Consider the following 27,329-nt stretch of genomic DNA (forward strand, 5'->3'; position numbering starts at 1 on the left):
AACGTTTTTATTTTTAAAAAACAAGCATTTTTGGCCAAGTTATGACCATTTTTGTATTTATGTAAATGAGGCTTGCAAAAGTCCAAGTGGGCGTGTTTAAAGTAAAAGTCCAACTGGGCGTGTATTATGTGCGTACATCGGGGCGTTTTTACTTCTTTTACTAGCTGGGCGTTAGGAATGGGAGTGTATGATGCTGACGAATCAGCATCATCCACTTCTCTTCAGAACGCCCAGCTTCTGGCAGTGTAGACACAGCCGTGTTCTCGAGAGATCACGCTGTGACGTCACTCACTTCCTGCCCCAGGTCCTGCATCGTGTCGGACGAGCGAGGACACATCGGCACCAGAGGCTACAGTTGATTCTGCAGCAGCATCAGCGTTTGCAGGTAAGTCGATGTAGCTACTTACCTGCAAATGCTGATGCTGCTGCAGAATCAACTGTAGCCTCTGGTGCCGATGTGGCCGACACGATGCAGGACCTGGGGCAGGAAGTGAGTGACGTCACAGCGTGATCTCTCGAGAGCACGCTGTGTGTCTGTGCACTGCCAGAAGCTGGGTGTTAACGAACAGAAGTGGATGATGCTGATTCGTCAACATCATACACTCCCATTCCTAACTAACGCCCAGCTAGTAAAAGAAGTAAAAACGCCCCGATGTAACGAACACAATACACGCCCAGTTGGACTTTTACTGTAAACACGCCCAGTTGTACTTTTGCAAGCCTCATTTGCATAAATACAAAAATGGTCATAACTTGGCCAAAAATGCTCGTTTTTTAAAAATAAAAACGTTACTCTTATCTACATTGCAGCGCCGATCTGCTGCAATAGCAGATAGGGGTTGCAATATCTGGTGACAGAGCCTCTTTAACTTATATTATGCACTATGCCAGAGGTCAGACCCCCACCGATCAGAAAAAAATAGAATATCCTAGTGAATAATAATAATCTTTATCAACATGAAACTGTAAAAATCCTTTAATTTAAAGGGGCTTGTTCCCTTTAAATCTCAGTACTAATATTTGTAACTGCCACACCCCATAAAATAAGCCCCTCCTATGTCGAGACTCCTCCCAGAAGTTGTCGCTTTGTCTGGTAATTAACAGTATAAAATCTGCAGAAGTTTTATCCAGCAATCTAGTGTAGGAACACAGCAGAAACCGTCTACCGTGTACATTTCACCGCCCCCTTCTCCGGTGAGATAGAACTATTAGGTTAATTCTGAAGTTCACTTTCATTTAATTAAAAACCAGCAAGTCCTGGGATCTGCGAGGCCGGGATGTGTTTAATTAATCATCTTTAAAATCATCACCACGGACGTCGGGATTTCTTGGGTACCCAGATCCTAATTAGACTTCTGGAGGCAAATTTTCTTTACTTTTTTTTTTGCCTCCATGGGCCTAAATAGTTATTTTCTGGCATATTCTTGATGTAGAATGAAACTAATGTACTGACCTTTGTAGATTTAGATTTGTGATTAAACCAGAGAATTATTAAATACAGCAGGAAGATGTGACCAACAGTACAGCTCTGCAGCATCGTGAGGGTTCTCAAGCCGGGTTCCCATGGGTCAGATACGCTGCGTAAAAATCACGCAGCGTTTCCGACCTGGAACCCTCAGTACATTCCGTCCGAAAAATTGCACCACATTGTGGTGCGATTTTTTTGGACAGCATTTCCGCTGCGGAAAGCAGCTCTTGAAAAAAACGAAAAAAAAACACATTTATTTATTTGTCACATTTGCATGTACAAGCAACGCGATGCATTCCTATGAACTACAACTGTAACGCAACAAAACGACTGTGGGGGGCAGATTAGTTTCATACCCCAGACTCTGCTTTCTGCTCTGCTGGAGTAAGATGTGGCAACACGACCTTGTATGAGTCATGGCCTGCTGAGGGAGCCTGAAAAGACCCAGCGGGAAGAGGTGAGGTGAGTATACATTTTTTATTATTATTATTGTTTGATGGGGGGAAAATATTCTGTTTGGAGGGCGAGGTACGGGGCCCCACAGTGTGAAATCTACGGCAGCCAGGAGCTGGTGTGTATTTTTACTATCATTCATATCAGTGTCTTCTGGCGTAAATTAGAATACATTTCTTGGGCCGCCGTTGCCCCGGGCCCTTTTGGTAAGCCACGCCACCTTTTTTACAAAAGTTGCAAAAGTGGTATAAAATGACAAAAAAATGCGCAATTTTCAATGCAAGTTGGGACTTTTGGGTCTTTTTGCGTCTTTTTCCCCTATGTGTACCCTCAGGCTACCATTCTTCTCTTCACAGCAGCTGTAAGATGACATGTTCTTGGTTTACCAGTCAGTGGTTGTCTGACATCTGGTGGTCAACTTGAAAACTGCAGATTGATTTTGACTTTTACTCTATATCCATAAGTAATAATCATGACTAGATAAGAAAAATAACAAAATAGTAAAAAAATAAATAAAAACAACCAACTTTGTAGATATATATACTTTTTACAGTATATGGACTGTTTTATTCCTGCTTGCAGACACTGATGAATATTCTTGTTTATGAATGAGTGTCCCCTTAGCTCATCTTTATCGCAGCTTGTTGCCCATTGTAACGCTGTTCAATGCAGTTTGATATATTTCTGTTTAAAATGCGGCCACTAAACGCTCATCTGAGGGGAGGATTTATAGATATAATTATCACAAAACACCAGCATGTTGCCTATAAAATTGAGCGCAATCATATATAGTAACTGTCACTGCTCCGACTGCCACTGAAATAAGACGATCGATCACAGGTCGCTGAAAATCACATTTATTTGTATTATATGTTTCATTTTTAAATTTTGTTACGGCTGCTAATAAAGAACACAAAGCTGGTGGCTTCTAGGTTAACTCCATGTACGACCTACATTGTCACTCTTCCCAATGTGGCGCCTACATACAGTAATGCTCGGGGTGACCACCCTGGGGACTCATGATGAGGGAGGTCACTCAGGGGCCAGCACAGTAAAAAAAAAAAAAACTGTTAATGGAGATCATTACAGGATGGAGAACGAACGTTTCGTTTTTATATGCGCTATGTTCCTGCACAGTTTTCCAATTATAGCAGCATTTTTGAGTTTCAAGACCACACAATTTTTTTTTGTTTTTCTTTAGCTCTTTTTATTTTTGCTAAAATGCAAAGTGATGTCTTATTTTTGCCAACTTTTTTTCCATCTTTATATACATATATACATATTACTTTGGGGTACATATACATTATGTTTAATGTCATGTGCTGACGTCTCTAGGGAGGGAGACATCGGCAAGAAGAGGAAGAACTGCGGGCGGCAGGTAAGTGGAGGTTGCGGTCCGTGACTGCGGCCGTAACAATATATAAGCTCAAATCCCCTGAATAGTAAGATTTAAATGCTAAAAAATCTGTCTGCCTGCAGCTACCACCAGGGGGAGTTTACTGTGTACCAGTTTACACAGCTCCCATTTAACTCAGTAATAAATATGTCTTCAGTAAGCTCCCCCTAGTGGTGGATATAAACAGTCAGAATTGTATAATTTATCTCTATGGCTTTTAAAGCTCTGTAATAAGAAAATGAAGCTCCAACCCCTGTATTGGTGACCATATTGGCTGTCATTCAGCTTTTCCAAGAAACAGGTATAAGTAAGATACAAATAATTAAGCTATTCAAAAGAAGACGATTTATGACTTATATTTACTGGTAAAATTTTTTTATATTTGGGGGGAAATGCTTGTTAATGACCGGACGATATAGGACAACCTTTAAGTCAGCGCTTGTGATCCGGTTGTCATAGAAATAATTTTAGCTTTCTCCAGACACCTCTAGGTTCAGTTGTACCGATCAATAACTACTCCCATCCATTCCATCATTCTCATTATCAGAACGTTTTCTCGGCTCCTATTTCCTCTGAAAATGTGAAATCTTCAGCTTATATGGAATCACGAAAGTCATAAGAAAAATACATTTTCGCCCCGACTCGCATCCTATGATTAGTTCAGAACAATTCTGCGTCGTTTCTCATGGTTTCCACTTTGTTTCCACTTTCATGAGGTTTACTATGAAGCGATCTTACCCAATGACTTCCCAAGGGATAAGACGCAGGATGAGGTTCATGATTACTAAAGCCACTTACCATTTACAGTATATTAAGGGTCTTTGACCCCTACAATAAAGATTTTCTTTTTTTTATTCAGTCAGTTCTGTTCCTGGGTGAAAAGTTGCCAATCGTCTGTAAATTCACAGACAGTCCGTAAAAATAGGGGTCAGTGGTCTCTTGATCAGTGTCCGCAATAAATAATGGATGCATCCGGGATTATTTCAATTAACAATTATGGAGCATATTTTATTAATCCTCTGCATTGTGCCGTTCATCTGTTATTCCTCCTGGAAATTAATGAAGAAATTGACAAATAGGTTATAATTTTCCTTTTCAATGCTTCATGCCCCTTCATACGCTGACAATGTCCAATCACTGCTGACAATGTCAGACTGTGTAGGGACACATCTTATTGACCAGGTAATGCCCAGTTGTGAATTTATTCCCATTTCCAGGAGGAATAATAGAGGTACGATAGAGAGCAAAAAAGATGTTCCAGAAATATTTAATGGGAAATACAAATATTTACTAAAGTAGACGTGTCAGGATAGCTGAGATGTCCTCTTTAACGGGGTGTCTAATATAGAAAACCCTTTCCATACACACTATTAGAGAATTCTGAGTTAATAGAGGGGGGGGGGGGTCCTCTCTTCAGGATCCATTAGCTCTTGGTCAGAGTGGAGAGCGGTTACATAGAGCGTCCTGCATTACCTGTCCTGTCCTGCATTACATAGACAACACAATGATATGAATGGACACTGTGTAATACTACATTTCCCCTGCGGTGACGCTGCAGGAAAATTGAACACTTACTGCCAGGAAACCCAGCATGGGTACACCTTGCGATTAGTTTATTATCATTAGGGATTGTCTAGAGCGGCCAACTCTTTTTAGATAGAATATTGGAAAGGGGGATTTATCACTCAGGGGTGCAGAGCGAGCATCACACCAGGTCCCTGCTGTCTTAGGTGGACCCAAGAACCCATCTGCCTACATATAAAAATCTCCAAAATGATATGCGAATAATTTAATAACATATCTGATAAACTTCTGGCTGCCACTAGGGGTTGCTCTTTGCATACAGAGTTATACATTGAACTCAATAATAAACAGTATACAGTGAGCTCCCCCTAGAGGTAGCAGCTGGCAGATAGGATTTTATCATTCATTACTATGGCTGTGTAAAGGGAATCAGAGGATTTGGGGCTGTTTAAAAGAATTAGCTCTGAGAACTCTGGCACAGATGACTTTTTTAGGAAGTTCCTTCTCCTGTTCCATCCACTGACTGACATGTAGTGCTCCCTCTCTCTTTACGAAGAGGTTCTTCAGCAGCTGTAATGTGTATTATACAGTCCGGCGCCCCCAGCTGCTGCAGACCTTCTTTATGTAAGGATGAGGGTGTTTCATATCAATTAATGGTGGACAGGAATATCCCACTTACTCTTTTACAAGATGTTCTGCAGCTGAGGAGAATAAAGTAACCCGCGACTATAAATGATAAAGAATATTAGGAGTCACCTCAGAGTTCAGTGACCTGTATAAATGTACCTGTGGATTCATGCTACTATATGGTCACCGAACGCCTTGGTGACTTCTAATATTCTTAAAATATACAGAGGGGGGGGGGGGTAATCTCATATATAATAGGGAATTCGGTAACATTAGGACTCTCCTGTATGATTAGTGAATCGCGGCCTCATCCGTCCTACATTCACGAGCGAGATTACTTCTGGAATCAGCAACATTCTGCACTTTGATCTTGGTCTGACGCATTTTCTGATTGGTTATATCACGGGGGTGTGTATATTTTTTTGCTACAAAGTATCAGAGAACAGTAAATCCTCACAACACTGCTGGAATAATTGGGATTATTTTTTGGATACAGTAGCTGAAGTTCTTACACAATGAAAATAGATATTCACAGTCATATTCTCCCCAAGGAATGGCCTGACCTCAAACAGGTAACGGCAATAAACACTCCATACGTGTCGTATACTAACACTTTTATGTTCTAGGTATGTAATAAATCATCATCATCATCTGTCCAAAAATTTTACCAGAAACATTCGATTTATATGTGTTTCTTTAAGACTTTTTAGACAAATACAGATGTAGCTGAGCTGAGTTGTCATTTGGCACAGCTCATTGTGATACCAGGATGTGTTGCTTCGTAGGACAGCAGGTGTACCTGCTATTTTGTCTTAAAAGTTATGCACACTTTTGCAACCATTTTTTTATTGCTCTAATGCATCTAAAATGAAAAATAAAGTAACTTTGCAAATAGTTTTGATCATAAAAAGCAACTACCTTTTTGTCTCTACAACACCTCTGCAAAACGCGTCATGCCCTATTTTCCTACAACTGCTTCCTTAAAAAAAAAAACTACTTTCAGTAGAGGAAGAGGCAGAGAGCAAAGAGAAACACAACACTGCATGGTCAGACTACACAGACTTTGTTTGTAGTCTGTAACCATGGAGACATACAGATCTGCATAGGAGCTGTAGAAACAAAACGGGCGAGATTTTCAAATCGAGACTATTTGCAAAGTTGCCTCCTTTTTTATTTAGATGCATTAAAGCATTAGGCCGCATGTACCCAATAGAGCCGTGTGCATGGAGCCTATATAGTGGCACTTAAAGTCCTCCATAGTATGGCACCGCAGGCATTCCACAAGCCACCGTATGGTTACTCTGTAACTCGGTAATACATCACATCACATAGAGCATGTCATCATTTTTTTTTACTAACGGATTACATATGAATCCTAAAAAAAAAAACTCCATACACCTCTATATGGAATCAGAGGCTTTCGGAGGTTCAGTACAGCACCATAGACTTTGATGGGCGCCGTTGATTCCATGTATTGATGGAGACCTTTATTATACTGAACACCCTGTAAATGAACTTTAGAGATGGGCTTTTCACAAATTTGCAGATTCACTTGTCGTTAACATTCACTTTCCGCAGCGTAAGACAATGGAGGTTAAAAAAAAGAATCCATCTTTAATCTTCCATTGCCTCAAATGGGGCAAATACAGTTCAGATTGGCCAACAAGCAATCTTGCAAAATTTCAGAGTTCGTCTGATCTCTGCTTTATGACAAAACCAGAGGCGTAGCGAGGTTCTCCAGCACCCGGGGGAAAGATTCAGAATGGTGCTCCCCAACTTCTTTCACGACATCTCCTTCCCCCTCGCCATGTTTGCTTTCTCTACCATGTTTGCTTTTTCTACATATTACAAGCAGTATAGTTCAATAAGGTAGTTTAACATAACAATAAGTTAAAAGAAAATAAATACTGCCACACTGCCGCCAGAGAGGAGAGCGGTAGCCTACCGCTACCACTCTCCGCTCTGCCTGACTAGACTCACCGTTAGGAGGAGGTCCGGCGGCAGCGTTCTGACTAGGGTCGGTGCCAGCCCGGGAGTGGACCAGTACAGTCACCTGACCTGAGTCACCTGACCTCATGTCACTGACATGAGGTCAGGTGACAGGACTGGCCCACCCCGGGCCGGCACTGACCCCAGTCAGAACGCCGCCGCAAGACATCCTGCCTCCTCCTAACGCTGATCGCTGCTGCAGCCGCACGGCATACAGGGCGCCTATCAGTAGTGATCAGATTTTTGGTACGGCTGCTCTACGGCGCCCCCCCCCCCTTCCCTGCCTCAGAGTTACACCTGGGGCACATGCCCCGCCTGCCCCCTCCTAGCTACGCCCCTGACAAAACGTTTGCTTTTCTCGCAGATTATGGTTATTGTTTAACTAGTAAGAAAACTTTCACTTGTGAACTTTCCAACTGACTCAGCAATGTTCCGTCCTCTCCCTCATGACCGCTAATAACATGGCAAACACATTAAGCAATGACGAGCCGCGCATAGATAGAACCGCACATGAGATTAGCTTATTATAAAGGATTACCAGGCACTTTAAAGGAGTTTTCCTGTTTTATATAAGGAAAGCTTATTCATTTTATAACGAAAAGTTCTGCAACTTTCTAATATACTTTGTTTCAATTTCTCACATTTTCCAAGATCTCTGCTAGCTATAAGAGTGGAAATACTGTTTAAACCTGCCTTGAAAAAAAACAGGCACGCCTCATTACAAGGGAGTTCTCCATTCAACTACAGCAAGTAGAGATCTTGAAAATGTTGAGGAATTGAAACAGAAAGTATATTAAACAATTTCAGTACTTTTCATTATACAAAAATGTAGCTTTATTTACATATAACCAGACAAATGTTTTAAGGACCAGGGTACACAACCACATCTGCTACTAGTCTGCCCCCTGCCACCCCTCTGGGTCTGTAGGAAGTGCAATAAGTGTTGAGAGGGCTTCAGCCAATGCAATACATGATTGGTGGATCGAGGTCAACGGCCGGACTTGTCTGGGCTTATGGTTCTAAGAGTCAACCCTGGGTCTAACAAAGGCCCTCCAGGCTATCATGCGTGAATCCCTGTAAGGCTGAATTCACACATTCAGTTTGATGCAGTTTTTGATGCAGTTTTTTTAAGTCAAAGTCAAGAGTGGCTACAAAAGAGAGGAGATGTATCGGTCTTTTCTTTATACTTTTCCTTACTTTTGTATCCACTGCCGCTTTAGCTTAAAAACCTGCACCAAAAACTGTGTGTATGAATTCAGTCTTAGAGCTTAACAGCTGCCTGTGCATTTTACAAACACAGGCAATAATGCATTGGAATACACACGTATTCTAATGCAGTGTAATAAAAAATAAAAAAATAAAAATAAAAAAAATATATATATATATTTATATATAACAAACACACACAAAACATAAAGAATAAACATGATTATTTTTCATTTAAAAAAAAGTTTTCATTACATAAATGTCATAAAACCCACAAAAAATGTATGCGTATTAGGTATCCCCTTAGGGCTCATTCACACGAACGTGAAACGAGTCTGTGTAACGGCCGTTAAAACAACGGCCGTCACACGCACCCATGCATTTCAATGGTGCCGTTCATGTGACCGTTGTTTCAACGGAGCGTGTGAACGGACATGTCCTATTTTCCTGCGTGTCACGCAGCTCTCCATACGATGTAGTCTGTGGGGGTTCCGTGACATCGCGGCCCGCACGGGTCCACCTCAGACGTGGAAAACTCCAGTCTTTCGCGTCCGAGGTGGACTACATTCTCTAGCCTTAATCATTACAACCATTAAGGCTTCTTTCAACTAGCGTTACTATACGTTTACCTCTCATCCATCGGAGGAAGAGAGGATCGAAAGATTAAACGGAAAGCAACGATTCCATTAGAATTTCCATTGAACTCAATGGTAATTCTTTTGTTTCAGTTGCTTTCCGTTTATCTCGGGTCGCTAGGTTTCCTTTTTTTTCATGGAAACAAAAGTTCTGCAGACTGCACTTTTGCTTCCGTCAAAAAAACTGGAAACCTAGAGAAGAGAGGCGGAAGAGAGGTGAACGTATACTAACGCTAGTGTGAACTTAGCCTTCGAGTGTTTTGAGAGCGGCAAAAAAAACAAAACACTACAAAATGATAAAAACAATGATGATTAAACATTGGGGCGTTTATAAACTACTAAAAAAACACAAAAAAAACTACTGCAAATAATAGACCCCAAAAGGCAAAAACAATGCCTTACACAATAATGGCGGCAAAAACAATAAAGAAGTAATGGCTCACGGAATGTGGTGATTCAAAAACGTAAAAGTACGTTGCGTCCTGGAAGGCAAAATTAGCCATATCCTTAAAGAGTCTCTGTCACCAGATTTTGCAACCCCTATCTGCTATTGCAGCAGATCGGCGCTGCAATGTAGATTACAGTAACGTTTTTATTTTTAAAAAACGAGCATTTTTGGCCAAGTTATGACCATTTTTGTATTTATGCAAATGAGGCTTGCAAAAGTCCAAGTGGGTGTGTTGAAAAGTAAAAGTCCAAGTGGGCGTGTATTATGTGCGTACATCGGGGCGTTTTTACTTCTTTTACTAGCTGGGCGTTCTGACGAGAAGTATCATCCACTTCTCTTCAGAACGCCCAGCTTCTGCCAGATCACGCTGTGACGTCACTCACTTCCTGCCCCAGGTCCTGCATCGTGTCGGCCACATCGGCACCAGAGGCTACAGTTGATTCTGCAGCAGCATCAGCGTTTGCAGGTAAGTAGCTACATCGACTTACCTGCAAACGCTGATGCTGCTGCAGAATCAACTGAAGCCTCTGGTGCCGATGTGTCCTCGCTCGTCCGACACGATGCAGGACCTGTGAGTGACGTCACAGATCTGCACTGCCAGAAGCTGGGCGTTCTGAAGGGAAGTGGATGATACTTCTCGTCAGAACGCCCAGCTAGTAAAAGTAGTAAACACACCCCGATGTAACGAACACAATACACGCCCAGTTGGACTTTTACTTTAAACACGCCCACTTGGACTTTTGCAAGCCTCATTTGCATAAATACAAAAATGGTCATAACTTGGCCAAAAATGCGCGTTTTAAAAAAATAAAAACGTTACTGTAATCTACATTGCAGCGCCGATCTGCTGCAATAGCAGATATGGGTTGTAAAATCTGGTGACAGAGCCTCTTTAAAGGAATAGTGTCGCCCAAAAATTTTTTTTTACATCAGTTTGATGTTAGTGTTTTATAAAAAGCTTTTGTATTTATTTGTGTGTTTGTGTGTTACTTTTTTTTATTTTTTTACTTTTTCTTCCCTATGGGGGCTGCCATTTTTTTTTCCATTTCTGTATGTGTCGATTAACGACACATACAGACATGGAATACGGCAGCTACAGTCCCATAGTGAATGCGAACGGGGCCCGTTCCATCCACTATGCTGTATGCCGTCTGTGTGGGAACGGTGCATGCGCCGCTCACACACAGTCCAAGTTGAACTGAGCGCCGTCCGGCGTCATTTTCCTGTAGACCGGAAGTCGCGGCCGGACAGTAAGATTACTACTTCCGGTCGCGGCTTCCGGACTTGTGCACTTGGAGCAGCGGCAGCAGACCGAGCGGACGGACCGGAGGGAGCGGCGGCGGCAGGAGCAGGTAAGTGATTTCTATGTATGTTCGTGTTTCAGTGTGTGTTTACTACTGTATGTAAACCTTCTACACTGTGTGTTAGCTCAAAAAATGGCGACACACAGTGTAGGAGGTTAGACCGTTCAATTCCCTCGTTTCTCCCGGCACTAGCCAGGATAAAGGAGGGGGGGATTCTGAGAGCTCACTAGAGCGAGGGATTTTTTTCCAATTTTGCAGCATAAAGCAATGTGGTTGCTTTACCACATGCAATGCTGCAATTTTGGGAATTGCTCCCTCTAGTGACCAGTGCTGGGAAATATTATAAATTAGAATCTAATTTATAATATTTCCTGACTCGTGAAAAAAAAATAATAAATTAGAACAATGTTTAATCACCTATACACTAATTGTTTAACTAAAAAAAAAATACATTTTTTGCTAGCAACACATTCCCTTTAAGGGGTTAATAAAAGAGCGTTTTTTTTTAAAACATGTCAGTAGAATAAGAGGAAGATGCACGATCAGACTACGCAGGGTTTGCTCGTAGTCTGTAACCATGGAGACACAAAGGTCTACATAGGAGCAGTATAGACAAAATTATAGAGATTTTATTTACGATTATGTTTATAAGTTGCTTATTTTTTTATGTTAGATGCCATAGAGAAATCAAATAAACTAGTTGCAAAAGTATACATATCCTAATACAGAACTAATAGTACTCTCATAATGGACAAGTCAATTTTCATCTCCGATATTTCAGTAATCAGTCATTAATGGTAATGAAATTATTGTAAGTGGTATTTCCATCCCCCCTCTGGGTATGAAAGGATCGGTGCGCCTTGTTAACAAATCAATACATTGCATCGGGGGACATTCATCTGCACTGCACACTTACACTCCTCTGTCTTTCTTTGCTCTTCAAATATTAATGAAGAGGGCAAGGTGACCTTCACTCCACTGCAGCAGAGTCAGGCACTGTCAACAGCAGGATCCATATACTTTCACCTGTAGTAATCATTAACCAGATCCCCATCACATCTGACTCATCGTCCCAGGATGTGTATATTTTGCAGCATCTGATATTATAGATATTATATAATATATGTGACATCGGAACTCCGGCTACTATCTGTATGATAACAGCTATAGACACAGTACAGACTTCAAAATGAAGGCCAAAGTAGTCTATAAAGGGGATGTCACATCACAGATATTGGTGGCATATCATAGGAAATGACAATGTCCGTTCAGTGAGGGGTCTGACTGATGTGACCGCCGCCGATTGCTAGTGCGAAGAGAGAAATGTACCTAAGAAAGCGCCCTACCATTCTGTCTCCTCCTTTTCCAGGTGGCCTGATGGTTAGCCATTAACTTTAATCGGCAAACCATGCAGCCGAAGAAAGCCAAAAGATCTAGATAGATGATAGATATGAGATCGAGATAGATAGATAGATAGATAGATGATAGATAGATAGATAGATAGATAGATAGATAGATAGATAGATAGATAGATAGATAGATAGATAGATAGATAGATAGATAGATAGATAGATAGATAGATAGATAGATAGATAGATAGATATAGTGGTTCTATCCAGGGGTGGGATCTGGCTGGTTTGCCCCGGTTATCTCGAACCGGTTGTTAAAATGACAGCCGGTTCGCAGAACAGAGGTGAAGCGGGAAACTGGAACCGGTCCCCTGCACGCAACTCTATCCGTGTCCTTAGGACGCGGATACAAGTGGGTTGCCTAGCGCTGCCCTGGCGAGGCACAGGATGCCTCGCCATTCGGTGCTTTAACTATAATGCAGTCAGCGCGATAACGTCATCTCGTCATCGCGCCGCTACATAGTTCCGCTGGAGGAGGATTGGAATTGCTGGAGGACGGCGCGGAAACTGAACAGGTAAGCATGTTTTTTTCTTCCTTCTACTGTGTGCAGTGTTGGGGTCCTTATCTATGGGGGACACTAACTACAGGGCACTAACTACAGGGGACTATATAGGGGACACTAACAACAGGGGACTGTATAGGCGCACTAACACTAACTACAGGGGTCATTAACTACAGGGGACTATATAGGGGGCACTAACATGAACTACAGGGGCTATATAGGGGGCATTAACTACATGAGATTATATAGGGGCACTAACTACAGGGGACATAGGGGGCACTAACATTAACTACAAGGGACGATATAGGGGGCACTAACACTAACTACAGGGGACTATAAAGGGGGCACTAACTATAGAGGACTATATAGTGGACACTAACTACAAGGGACTATATAGTGGATACTAACACTACATACAGGGGCTATATAGGGGGCACTAACTACAGGGGATAATATAGGGGCACTAACACTAACTACAGGGGACTATATAGGGGGCACTAACTACAGAGGACTATATAGAGGACACTAACTACAAGGGACACTATCTACAGGGAACGCCACAGGGAGCACTATCTACAGGGATTGCCACAGGGGCGCTATTTAACGGGAATGCCTCAGGGGCCACTATCTACAGGAAACGCCACAGGCGACACTTTATAGGGAAAGCCGCAGGGGGCCCTATGGAGAGGGAACGCCCCAGGGGGCACTATCTACAGGAAATGCCTCAGGGGGCACTATCTACAGGAAACGCCTCAGGGCGCACTAGCTACAAAAAACGCCTCAGGGGGCACTATCGACAGGGAATGCAACAGGGGGCTTTATCTACAGGGAACATCACGGGGGGCCCTATCTACAGGGAATGCTACAGGGAGCACTATACAGGGAACACCACAGGGCCCCTACCTACAGGGAACGCCAAAGGGGGCCCTATCTACAGGGAACACCACAGGACCCTATCTACAGGGAATGCCACAGGGGGCCCTATCTACAGGGAACGCCACAGGACCCTATCTACAGGGTATGCTACAGGAGGCATTGAGAAAGGTCCTATTGGATTGAAACGTTGCATATTTGTAGTCACTGCATAATCTGCAGCGAGATGATGGGTGTATTGGTCTTTTTTGTGAAACAGCAACTGCCAGCATATCTTTACCATCGTTTTGGCTATACTGCGAGCTGTAGTTTTATGCCATATAAACTTATATGACAGGGGGGTTAAACTGAATTTTCTAATTATCTCTGTACTGAGCTGTATTTGTGATTGTTCAGTATTTATATACTGAGCTTTGTTCTGGTGCTGTATATATGTACTGAGCTTGGTTCTGGAGTTATATACATCATAACAACCAAGCCCAATACATGTATACAGCACCAAAGAGAAGCTCAGAACATATATACAACTCCAGAACCAAGCTCAGCATATAAATGCATCACCAGATCAAAGCTCAGTACATAAATACAGCACCACAACAAAGCTTAGTACATATATACAGCAACAGAACCAAGCTCAGTACATATATACAGTACCAGAACCAAGCTCAGTACATAAATACAGCACCAGGACCAGGCCAGTACATAAATATAACATCAGAACCAAGATCAATACATATATACAGTACCAGAACAAAGCTCATTACATATGTACATCATAACAACCAAGCTCAAAACATATATACATGTACTGTGCTTGGTTTTGGTGCTGAATTTATGTACCGAGTTTGGTTCTGGTACTGTATATATGTACTGAGCTTAGTTCTGGTGCTGTATTTATATGCTGAGCTTGGTCACCAGAACCAAGTTTAGCTTGTATGTCTTTATCCGCAAAATAGGGAACCTGTTGTTAAAAATTTGAATCCCACCCCTGGTTCTACCAAGAACTTTTCCAATGTATTTAGTGTTGTAGCATTATTATTATTTATTTTTCATCTACTGATTTTCTTTTTTTCTCTTTAATTAAACTTTGTTTTATGTTGATTTCAACATTTATTGATTTTTATTTTTTTTTCAAAGACAGTTTGGCGTGGGGACAAAGCCTGAATAATTTTCAGCTGTTTCTGAACTGTTAATCTTGGCATGATTTTAAATTGATAATAATAATAAATAAATAAATAAATAAATAATGAAGGTTTTTTTTGTTGTTAAAGGCCAGGATCACACAAGCAGTTTTGATGCCGTTTTTGGCTCCATTTTTTGAGCCAAACATACACAAAAGAAAGGAGATGCATCACTCTTTTTTTTAATCCATTCCTAACTTTTAGTTCAACTTCTGGCTTTGGTTTAAAAAAACTGAGCCAAAAAATAACATCAAAACCTGTGTGTGTGATCCTGGCCTAAATATTCAGAAAATGGTAAAGCCAATATTTTTCTTATCACTTTGGTCTTTATGCATCTAAAAAAGTATTTTTTCTTTAAAAATATATATTTTTTTTAAATAATAAATGTCATTACTTTGCAAGGAAGCAACAACTTCTTGCTCAGTTTGGGGATCTGATTGGTTTCACTTTTCCCCTACCCTAGTTTTAATAGGTCTGTATGCATGTGTATGGCACTGATATTGAGGATTTCTATGTGTACTATAAACATTAAAAAACAAAAAAACAAAAAAAAAACAAACCTTATTTTATTATTTAGAAAAATACATTTCTGATCACTTCAAAGCATAATTTATGGGAAACACCTGAAGAGACAATTGAGTCAGCCGGTCAGATCAATGGTCTATTTAGATACTTGAATGATAAGACCCAGCGTATATGGGAAATCAATATGCGCGTGTATTTATTGAACAGTAGACACTTAGAGAATGATTTGTGTACGTAGTGTGAAAATGATCTGCCAATCCTAAAATACGGGTCACATTTATAACTATGACTGTTGTGGAGTGAACCTACAACATACTCCAAAATGACATCACATGGTAAAGGATGCTACCCCTAAAATAGAAAAAAAAGTCCCTGGTCTGTCCATTCCATCTTTTTCTCCGAGATATCATGGTTTCCAGGAAGCTGGGGGACCACCTATAATGTAAACCATCTGTCACGTTGGGTACCTGGACCCACTGGTCTGTAACGCCTTGATCGTATGGCAGCTGGCCAACAGGACACAGGTCCCAGTCTATAGTTCGTATAGGTGTACCTGTGGTAGCTCAGATAGGCTCGGCTGGGACTAGGCAGCAGGCAGACACCAGGCGTGGTGTAGCAGGACAGGCGAGGTACTCAGCGCAGCACCAATCCAACTCAATACGGCACTTGGACCAGGACAGCACGGGATACAGGTTACAGGTAGCAGGAACTGGAAAACACTTAGGAGACCATTTGCAAAGACAGACTAGGGTAACGACAACAAAGCTCAGGCAATGCAAAAAGGGACAGAGCCCTTCTTAGGCTGGGTTCACACGTGGCGGAATTTCACTTAAATTCCGCTGCGGACACTCCGCAGCGTTAATCCGCAGCGGAGCCGTTTGTCCATTGACTTACACTTTAATTTAGCAGTGTTCGTTTAGACGAGGCGTAAAATTCCGCTGCGGAGCATAGGCTGCGGAGCGGAATTTTGTGTCCGCAGCATGCTCTGTCTGTTGCGGAGCAGTGGCGGACTGGTTGCGGACTCATGGCGGAATTTCTCCATTGACTTCAATGGAGATTCTAATTTCCGCAATGAAGTCCGCAGCTGTCATGCACATGTTATGTGTGCTGCGGATCCGTCTTGCTTTTTTAACTTGACATTTCTTCATTCTGGCTGGACCTATGTATTTCTAGGTCTACAGCCAGACTGAGGAAGTCAATGGGGCTCCCGTAATGACGGGAGCGTTGCTAGGAGACGTCTGTAAATAGTCACTGTCCAGGGTGCTGAAAGAGTTAAGCGATCGGCAGTAACTGTTTCTGCACCCGGGACAGTGACTACCGATCCCAATATACATGTATCTGTAAAAAAAAATGAAGTTCGTACTTACCGAGAACTCCCTGCTTCTGTCTCCAGTCCGGCCTCCCAGGATGACGTTTCAGTGTAAGTGACGGCTGCAGCCAATCACAGGCCAAGCACAGGCTGCAGCGGTCACATGGACTGGCGCGTCATCCAGGGAGGTCGGGCTGGATGCCGAAAGAGGGACGCGTCACCAAGACAACGGCCGGTAAGTATGAATTTCTTTGACTTTCACAAGGGAAAGTGCTGTCCCTTCTCTCTATCCTGCACTGATAGGGAGAAGGGAAGCACTTTTCCCGCAGTCCGCAGCAGCTAGTCCGCATCAATTTACTGCACATTTTGTGCAGATCCGCAGCAGAATCTGCAACGCAGATTCTGTGCGGCATTGATGCGGACAGTTGCGGAGGAAATCCGCCACGTGTGGTCATGCCCTTATAGTCCAGGGTGCTCATGGGCTAATTTGGTACTACGGACCCAGACAAGAGAAGCGGAAGTGAGCGCTGGCGTCTCCTGAGGAAGAGATGGGGGCCAGCGCTCACACATCCATGGCTGCGCCCCCATCACACCATAACACCATCACAATGTACATAGGTTGTTACCCCGCACTCCACTGAGAATACAATTTTTTTTTATAATTGCATCAAATATACTGTATTAAATATAGAAATTTAGGTTGAACAATGTCATAGGCCCCAGGGGCACATTACTATGGAGCCCAGTAGAAATACGAGGACCAACTTCAAGAAATGGAAAGATTACAACGATCTCTGTTCTGTCCCTTGCGAGTTCTCCTTCTACGGTTCTCCTGCACATCACCGCTTAGCACACGACTGCATTTTTCAACCGTAATTGCGGACCCATTAATTTCTATGGGCTACGGACACCTTTCCGCATTTTTACGGAAGTCTGGAAGTCTATGGGCACCTCCGTAATTACAGAAGCGTTTCTATGCAAAGCCAGGGGATTACTCAAGATTCCTCTCTGTTTTTTTGCGGATCCGTAAATACGGATGCACTACAGATTGTTTTTACGGACACTGTTCCATATATGCGGATGATTTACGGATGACTATAAATGACTACTGATACGTAATTACGGACAGTAATTACGGATGGGTGAAATCTACGGACGTGTGCACGGGGGACTTCTATAAAGTAGACATATTCCTTTTCCTGATATGTCTTTTTTAGTATATACATATATAGGCCCCAAGCACACGACCGTATTTTCATCTATCCGTAAATATTGTCGGTAAATATGGATCCGTAGGGATCCGTAGTGCATCCGTATATACGGATCTGCAAAAAAAGAGGGAGCCTGCAAATGATGTCACCAACATGTAAATATACGGAAAGGTGTCCGTAGCCAATAGAAATGAATGTGGCCGTAATTACAGATGAAATATACGGTCGTGTGCATGGGGCCATACACTGTTAAATAACAATTCTGCAGCATCTTTTCTTAAAACTGGAAATGTATGAATAAATGGACAACTTGGCATTACCACTCCCCTTGTCAATGGAATGTGTCCCTACATTGACAGCACTGATTGGACAGTGATGAAGTGTGTAGGGACACATCCTTCGAGAAGTGGTATGATAACACCCAGTTGTCGATTTATCCATACATTTCCAGGAGTAATAACAGAGGAGCAGCACAATGCAAAGGTTTAAGAAAAGATCCTCCTGAATTGTTATTTCATGGGGGGGGGGGGATAAGTATTTAGTAAAACAAACATGTCACGATAGGTGATAAGTCCTCTTTAACATTGATGGCTTACCCTCCCTCAAATGCTGGGCCCATAGCAGCTAATATGTCTGCTACCCTGGTAGTTATGCCCATGCATAGGACCTAACCAGATCATTGAAACTATTCTGTAAAATATTGAATTTCACCGCTGTGAATTCAATCTATTTTTAAAAATGTTATATAGATGAACTGTCTAGTGTCTGTCATGGGAATGTAAAGCAATTATGTCTTGCCAAAGAAATAAATGTAGTATCAGATTTTTCTAGATTCTCATTCCCAGGCTGCCGTACACCAGGTACTGCACAGATTTCAATGTAAAGCCTAGTGGGAGGAGCGACAGAAAAAGGAGGAGGGGGAGAGAGCAGATTATTAATTTCTGTGCAGCCTGGGTGACTCTGTGACCAAAAGATATCGCCATAGCTGTTAAAAATGGCTACATTGACAACTACACCAGCCAGAGGAAGAGGTCGGGAGCATTACTGGCATGCAGTGATAGAATAGGAAGAGTTCTCAGCCAAGCTCATTTTTAATTGTTGACCATAGATCCCCTCTAATTGAATAATCAGATATTATATTGTTTTACAAAGCATCAATACGACCAATAAGGCGCCAAATTATCAAAAATTACAAACAGCTAACTTTTATGGGTAAAGTCTCTACTGGAAGACCATAGGTTTGTTAGATTTCAGATTGTGACGCAGCCCAGGAAATAAATACTAGATACGTAACCAAATTTTATTTATTCTTCCTACAGAAATACGGCTACGGAGGATGGATCCAGATGCAACATACATGCAAGGTCCGATTTTCCTAATTCCAGATTAATTACGCTGATGTCCTATAAAAGTAAAAATTCCCAGTAAATCACAAGATCCCTGTCGATCAGTCAATAGCTCTAAAAAGGATCATGTTACACCACAGAACCAGGAAGTGCTTTCTTTATGGCACCCGTTTGAAAAATTAGGGGGCTGTTTTTCGTGGATGCATTTACACCCACTAGTATAGCTTTATTAGGGCATCACACTGATAATCTAATTTAAAGGTATCATTCAGTTGCAACAATCCCTGTGATCTACAGGGGAACCTGACCATAAGTGTTCAATTCCCCTGCAGTGCCTCCACAGGAAAGATAAAGCATTACATGTTGTTCAATAGGTTGTCTGTGTAAGGCACAAACATGCAGGGTCTTCCAGAGGAAGAGACACTCTTTGTAACTACTCTCTGTTCTGACTAATTAAAGGAGGTCCCGAATGAGGACGCAATAATACCCTAATAGGTGATTTGAAAATGGGACAACCCCTTTAAAATGAGTGGTTTTTTTTCTAGACACCGGTACTTTTCTGCAATATAAAAAGTTTGATACATTTCTGCTTAGCATGAGAATAATATTAAAGATGCTTGTCTATGTAAATTATGCCATAAAGTGAGGAAAAAAGTAGCGCAACTAAATCACATGCAAGTCGCATGATATGACTACGGAATACGTCTACATTGCATGTCTAGGCTACAGGTAATCGTGTGAAACAAGTTGTCATGTACCCATGATTTTAACATTCAAAGCTTTCTTTTTGTATTTATTTTTTATTTTTAGGCCTCATTTACACGAGCGTAATATACACGCGTGCGACGCGCATGCTTTTCACGCGTGTCGTACGCACCTATATTAATCTATGGGACAGTGCAGACGATGCGTGAATTTTGCGCTGCGCGAGTGCGTTGCGTAAAACTCACGACATGTTCTATAATCGTGCGTTTTTCGTGCATCACGCACCCATTGAAGTCAATGACACACGGACGCTCGTGCGTTGCATGCGCGAAATTCACGCATCACTTGTTATGTCCATGAAAAGGAGTTTATAAAGCTGGACAAAGCAAACAAAAACCAGGAAGTGCTTGCGTTTTCACTGCGAGTGGGCAAGCCTATTGACTGACACAGAACTTTCCCTCCACTGACATCTGCTGCCATGCCGCGTGGGATTGACGTGGAGCGCCTCATCGCCCTGGTCCAGGGCCATGGTGCGATTTGGGACACTCGCGCGGAGGCGTACCATGACCGCACGGTCAAGGAGGACGCCTGGGAGGAGGTAGCGAGGGAGCTTTTTGGCGAGGAGTGGGAGAGTGGCCGAACCCGGGACCGCAGTCGGTTGGGTGAGTACCATGTTTTTTCCTGCAATGCAATGTCATCCCTATTGAAGAACTGGGGCCCTGTATGTGTCTTCTGCGCATTTGCCCAATGACCTTTTGTGGAGCAGGCGCATCACCGTGTACCATGTCATTGGCAGGGCAGGGCCCCTCATTTTAGTGAGAGGGCACAGTTCTTATGGCGTTATATTTGCTTTTACTCCAACAGTCCAAAACATCAAAACACGGTGGCGGAGCTGCCGGGACCAATTCCGCAGAGAAATGGGGGAAAAGGGACGCAGCGGAGATGGCGGGTCGCGTAAGCTTCCCCTACATGTACACCAAACAGTTGATGTTCCTGAAGGACATAATGGAGATGCGCACGTAAGAGATTCTGCTTTTGCATGTGTCTAATGTGTGTTCGCCCATGTCCTGTTTGCCATCGTGTTGTTGTGGGCATTGTTCTATATTCTGTTCTTACGCAATTTTCCCATTATAGAACCACCGACAATTTGGAGGATACGACTGAGGAGACGGACATGGGAGAGTCTCTGCCGGAACCTCCTGCTGCCCATGTGCTGCCCCTTAGCCCCGAGCCGACACCCCTGGACCCCGCCCCTGGCCAGTCTGCACGGGCCGTCGCCTCTCCGGCTGAGGAGCGCCCCGTGCGTGCCCCCACTCGCCGGCGCCGTGCTCCACAGGCCTCCGCAGCTGGGCAAGTTGATAGCCGGGTCCTTGAATATCTACGGCGAGCCGCGGATGAGCACGGGAACGACTCCTTTGGGCGCAGCATCGTTCCCCTACTCCGGCTGGTCCCCATGGATCGTATGGCCCGTCTGCAAGCGTCGATCATCACCTTGATCGACGCCTCCACACCGCCACACAATCCAAACCACTGCTTCGCGGCCATTGAGCAGTGGCGCGGATTAGCCATGCCGTCCACCTCGCCCCAGATGCCGGCAACATTCCATCCAGCCCCCCAGATGCCACGGCCGCACCCCTATATGCGCCCTATGGCTCACCACTTCCCTGCCCCAACGTACCACAGACAACATCAGCACCACTATGCTGGTGAGGAACAACCTCCGCAGCTCCAGGTCCAGCATAGTGGTGCTGAAATGCCGGCGTATTCCTCCCCGGGCCACCACTACCAACACCTGTGAGTGTGTTGGTGTCGTCATATTTGGGCGGGCATTTTTTTGTGTATGAAGGGATGGCAACTCGTCCTCTCATCTTGATTACACCATGTTGGTGTTTGTTTGTTTCTACAATATGTATGTGTATTTTCCTGCCCAAACCATGTTTCCGTTGTGTGAATTGCGAACACATTAAAAACATGGCTGTTGATTGTTTCTATTGCGTGGTTTTTCTTTTACACCCCTCAACACAATGGTTGACACACATTTCTTTTGGCTATACCCTCTCACACTTCTGGCCTTTGGGCCCAATACATGCACATGTGATATGAGGTTTTAGTTAATCTCTCGGGGTTTGACATTGTTTGCAAGAGGTGTGAACGTTTGGGTGCTGTCATGGGCCCCGAAACACACTAAGTACACTTGCAATTGGACTTGCCTAGCTTTAGGCCGCCCATCTTTCTATATCCAGAAACCATGTTGCCAAATGTCAAAAGTCCTGCTCAAACCCCGACAGATGTAAGCTCGCAACCCGCGTCAAGGGTCCTCATGTTTTGCGAGTCCCTAACCCAACACAAACCCCAAAAACTACAAAAAACACTGGCCACATGTGACGTGTGTAGTGAAGCCTCCAAACAACAGACAACCCTTCAAAGGTCATCACGCCCCCACGGTGCGGCTCCTGATGGGCACTCGAAATATGCCGCCAAAGTATCCCGCACTCGAAGGCCGGATGACAGTGATCGGCCGAGAGGAATAACCGGGACAGTGTGGCTGCTGCCTGCATGTGTTAGGATATATTCTGCATCAAAGGTGGCATCATTAATGCAGCAGAAGTTATGCAGAACGACACACGCTTGTATAACACGTGTCACATTCTGCATGGACAATTGCATTGTCGTCAGAAAGACCCGCCACCTGTTCGACATAATGCCAAAGGCACATTCCACACATCGACGAGCTCGGCCTAGGCGGAGATTGAACATGCGCCGACGGTCATCCAAGCCCCTTCTCGCAAAAGGACGCATGACTTGACTTGTCAGGGCAAACCCCTCACCCGCCACGATGACATACGGGATTGGGGGTCCGCTGGAGCCCGGGAGGATGGAAGGTTCCGGCACCGCCAGTCGATTATTCACGAGTCGCTTCCCCATTCTTGATGAACGGAATATGCGGGCATCTGCCGAGCTTCCATACGAGCCGATGTCAACAATAGTGAAACAATAATTCGTGTCCGCCAAGGCTAACAATACCATGGAAAAAAACTGCTTGTAGTTATAGTATTGCGAGCCACTGCGTGGGGGCTTTCTCACACGAATGTGTTTGCCGTCTAGGGCACCAATGCAATTTGGAAATTCACTTGCTCTAAGAAATCCCTCCGAAATACTTAGCCACTGTTCTGTCGTGGGCTGAGGCATGACCGTGCTCTTTAACCTCTGCCACAACACGACACAGGTGGATGTGACAATGAACGAAATGGTGGTCACTCCCAAAAGAAATTCAAAATGTAACGAATGATAACTATTGCCTGTGGCCAGAAATCTAGAAAACAACGAGAAAGAAAAAGAAAGCCACGACACATGTTAGGGGGGGCTGGTAAAGCAGACAGCGGCATGGACTAAGTAATAGCAACTGCACACATACCTCAAGGTCACAAGCAGACGTTCCTCGGGCGAAATGCAGTGTCTCATGTTGGTATTCTTGTAGGTGAGACCAGAGCGAGTTTGCTCAAGCAGAAGGTCAAATGTGGCCACAGACATGCGGCAGAAGGCTCGAAATTTTTCAGGATGCCGTCGTAAGTCCTCATACAGGGTATGGAAATGGCCTTTCTTGGTACGTTGGGCCACAAGTGGATGAACCCAAATGCGACATCTTCCACGCGTCTGGTGCTGCAGCATGTGTCGACGCTCCCCAAAACGACGTGAGATCATCCAGGCAAGAAGCACACGTGCCAGCGACTGAGAAGGTATAAGTGTGCCGTGCAAAGCCAATTCCAACTTCAATGGAGAAACACACACTGGGGTTTCTGCAGAGGCGGAAATAAGGTGCAAAACCGGCTTCTCCCAGCAAGCAGGGGTTGGGCCAGCTGGCCTATTTGTAGACTGGCCTTGCATTAATCCCCTCTGCGCTTTTTACGCGCGATGCAAACGCTAGTCGTGCGCGCGTTTAAAACGCAACAACGCTGCGTATATGCAGTGCAAATGCAATGCCAACGCGCGCAATACGCTGCATTTTTTACGCGCGCAAAACGCACACGCTCGTGTAAATGAGGCCTTAAACTGATGTATGATGGGAGTGATATTAAAAATTAAAAACATTTTTATAAAATTACGAATTTTTTTGCTTTTACTGCTTAATTTAAAAATATTCGTAGAATAATCTTAGATGCATGTTAATATCAATAGTGTTATAAATTGCTTTTTAATATCAAATAAATTTTCCTTTTTATCAATTTTTCTCTGATCATACGGAACGTGTTTCCTTCTCTCAGTATCTCACATAAAAAAAAACGTAAAAAAGGAAAATAAACTTTTTTTCTACTGCGTATCTAATCTAAGGTACGAGCTTTACAAATCAATTGTGTTTGATTTTGTTCCTCTCATGGACGTGTATCACCATCTCCTCATCCTTAGGATTGCAGTAAAACTAGGTCAGAGGGTGCACTAAAAATAGGCCTTTGATTTTGCTTTGATTGTGCTCCTCTCAAATACCGGGACTCAAGCCGCTTTATTTCCAGAAATTCAGACTCGACCTAATGAAAATGTCTTCTTTACCGACTCAAACAATGCCAAAGTGTCTCAACGTGATGGAATTTTTTTTCGATTTTAAAGAAAACGTAACTTTTTATTAACTTGTCCCCGTTAAGATATGATCACACGCAGAGTTTTCAGGCGTATTTTAGGGCGTAACCGCCTCGAAATACGCCTGAAAAAACGAATGCCTAAAAACATCTGACCATTGAATTCAACTATATTTTGGTTCAGATGGGCATTTTTTTGCGCCGCCATTTTAAAAAACGGCACGTAAAAAAAAATTCCCTACTTGAGCCATTTTTGGAGCTGTTTTTCATTGTGTCAATGGAAAAACAGCTCCAGAAACCTCTGTAAGTTCTTTCACTCATCTTGTACTGATTTAGTTATATGTGGTTTTCTTCTCTATTCACACCCAAAGCGACTGTCTGCACTCCACAGACAATCATGTGACCTACGCTCAGCTCTGTGTAACCGATCTCCCACAATGCACTGCTCTCTAGTAAATTTAGATTTTAAATATGTGGAGTTTCCCTTTAAGCTTGAGATCTTGCTGGCTGGGAAGGGTTATCAATCAGTATTATAAAAACTCCAGCTATGGACATTTACTCTGCGGAGAGCAGAATATTGTATTATCCCCACAGCTTCTTTTGTGTCAGCGTCTTATAAATCATGTTATAGGACCTGATGTGGGAGTGAAGGTGAAAGAATGATGAGTCTTATCTTATAGGGGCAAAATTACTATTGTTTCAGAATTGCTTAGCTCACCACAGAGAAGTAGCATGAAGCTTCTAGTCCCTGATGCTAAATCTAAATCTGGGTCATGGTTTTATACATGTCCCATCATCCTAATGACCCTGCACAACTAGTATTTACTTTGTAAATACATTATATATTTTGCACTGATGCTGAGTTACAGTCTGTATTATACTCCAGAGCTGCATTCAGTGTTCTGCTGGTTGTTATTGGAAACAGTCAACAACCTTATTGTAAGACACACCCCAAATAGGTTAGATGAGCTCCTATAATGCAAGGGGGCAGTTAGTTGCTTTCATATAAGATGACTGATGTCATGATGACTGAAAATCACCAGAAAAAGCTCTGCTTGGAGAGTTCAGCTTTGAAGCTTGCAAAATTATGACTGTAACTCCGGGGTATAATACAGGAGGCAACTCAGGAGGAGTACAAGATAAGTACTGTAATGTATGTACACAGAGTCTCCACCAGCAGAATAGTGAGTGCAATTCTGCAGTATAATACAGGATGTAACTCAGGATCAGTACAGGATAAGTAATGTAATGTATGTACACAGTGACTCTACCAGCAGAATAGTGAGTACAGCTCTGGAGTATAATACAGGATGTAACTCAGGATCAGTACAGGATAAGTAATGTAATATATGTACACAGTGACTCCACCAGCAGAATAGTGAGTGCAGCTCTGGGGTATAATACATGATATAACTCAGGATCAGTACAGGATAAGTCATGTAATGTATGTACACAGTGACTACACCAGCAGAATAGTGAGTGCAGCTCTGGAGTATAATACAGGATGTAACTCAGGATCAGTACAGGATAAGTAATGTAATGTATGTACACAGTGACTCCACCAGCAGAATAGTGAGTGCAGCTCTGGAGTATAATACAGGATGTAACTCAGGATCAGTACAGGAGAAGTAATGTAATGTATGTACACAGTGACTCCACCAGCAGAATAGTGAGTGCAGCTCTGGAGTATTAGGGCATGACCACACATGGCGGAATTCCTCCGCAACTGTCCGCATCAATGCCGCACAGAATCTGCGTTGCAGATTCTGCAGCGGATCTGCACAAAATGTGCAGAAAATTGATGCGGACTGGCCGCTGCGGACTGCAGGAAAAGTGCTTCTCTTCTCCCTATTCAGTGCAGGATAGAGAGAAGGGACAGCACTTTCCCTAGTGAAAGTCAAAGACATTCATACTTACCGCCCGTTGTCTTGGTGACGCGTCCCTCTTTCGGCATCCGGCCCGACCTCCCTGGATGACGCTCCAGTCCATGTGACCGCTGCAGCCTGTGCTTGGCCTGTGATTGGCTGCAGCCGTCACTTACACTGAAACGTCATCCTGGGAGGCCGGACTGGAGACAGACGCAGGGAGTTCTCGGTAAGTATGAACTTATATTTTTTTTTACAGATACATGTATATTGAGATCGGTAGTCACTGTCCCGGGTGCAGAAACAGTTACTGCCGATCGCTTAACTCTTTCAGCACCCTGGACAGTGACTATTTACAGACGTCTCCTAGCAACGCTCCCGTCATTACGGGAGCCCCATTGACTTCCTCAGTCTGGCTGTAGACCTAGAAATACATAGGTCCAGCCAGAATGAAGAAATGTCATGGTAGTAAAAACAATACGCTCCGCAGCACACATAAGATCTGCGGACTTCATTGCGGAATTTTGACTCTCCATTGAAGTCAATGGAGAAATTCCGCCATGAGTCCGCAACCAGTCCGCCACTGCTCCGCAACAGACAGAGCATGCTGCGGACACCAAATTCCGCTCCGCAGCCTATGCTCCGCAGCGGAATTGTACGCATCGTGTAAACGAACACTGCTAAATTAAAGTGAAAGTCAATGGAGAAACGGCTCCGCTGCGGATTAACGCTGCGGAGTGTCCGCAGCGGAATTTAAGTGAAATTCCGCCATGTGTGAACC

General features: G+C 43.4%; 2 protein-coding genes and 1 long non-coding RNA gene across 3 annotated transcripts in view; 2 read left to right on the top strand and 1 right to left on the bottom strand.

Annotated features, from left to right (window-relative positions):
- Positions 1 to 2,757: 2,757 nt before the first annotated feature.
- LOC142655272 (uncharacterized) lies at positions 2,758 to 7,532 on the bottom strand. The gene is made up of 2 exons (XR_012849458.1): positions 7,449 to 7,532; positions 2,758 to 4,366 (listed from the first exon to the last, which is right to left on the bottom strand). It is a non-coding gene; the product is annotated as an uncharacterized LOC142655272 (long non-coding RNA).
- Positions 5,892 to 27,329, top strand: part of ACMSD (aminocarboxymuconate semialdehyde decarboxylase) — a 33,870-nt gene continuing 12,432 nt past the window's right edge. The window contains exons 1-2 of the mRNA XM_075829194.1: positions 5,892 to 6,040; positions 19,381 to 19,425. Of these exons, the coding sequence (XP_075685309.1) occupies positions 5,984 to 6,040; positions 19,381 to 19,425 (102 nt within the window). The 5' untranslated portion in view covers positions 5,892 to 5,983. The remainder of the gene's footprint in view (positions 6,041 to 19,380; positions 19,426 to 27,329) is intronic.
- Positions 20,465 to 22,050, top strand: LOC142656187 (uncharacterized). Its single transcript, XM_075831079.1, has 2 exons — positions 20,465 to 21,131; positions 21,247 to 22,050. Exons 1-2 carry the CDS (start codon positions 20,947 to 20,949, stop codon positions 21,908 to 21,910), a joined length of 849 nt encoding a protein of 282 aa, XP_075687194.1. The 5' UTR covers positions 20,465 to 20,946; the 3' UTR covers positions 21,911 to 22,050.

This window comes from Rhinoderma darwinii, chromosome 6, assembly GCF_050947455.1.
Source record: "Rhinoderma darwinii isolate aRhiDar2 chromosome 6, aRhiDar2.hap1, whole genome shotgun sequence".
NCBI classification, from domain to species: domain Eukaryota; kingdom Metazoa; phylum Chordata; class Amphibia; order Anura; family Rhinodermatidae; genus Rhinoderma; species Rhinoderma darwinii.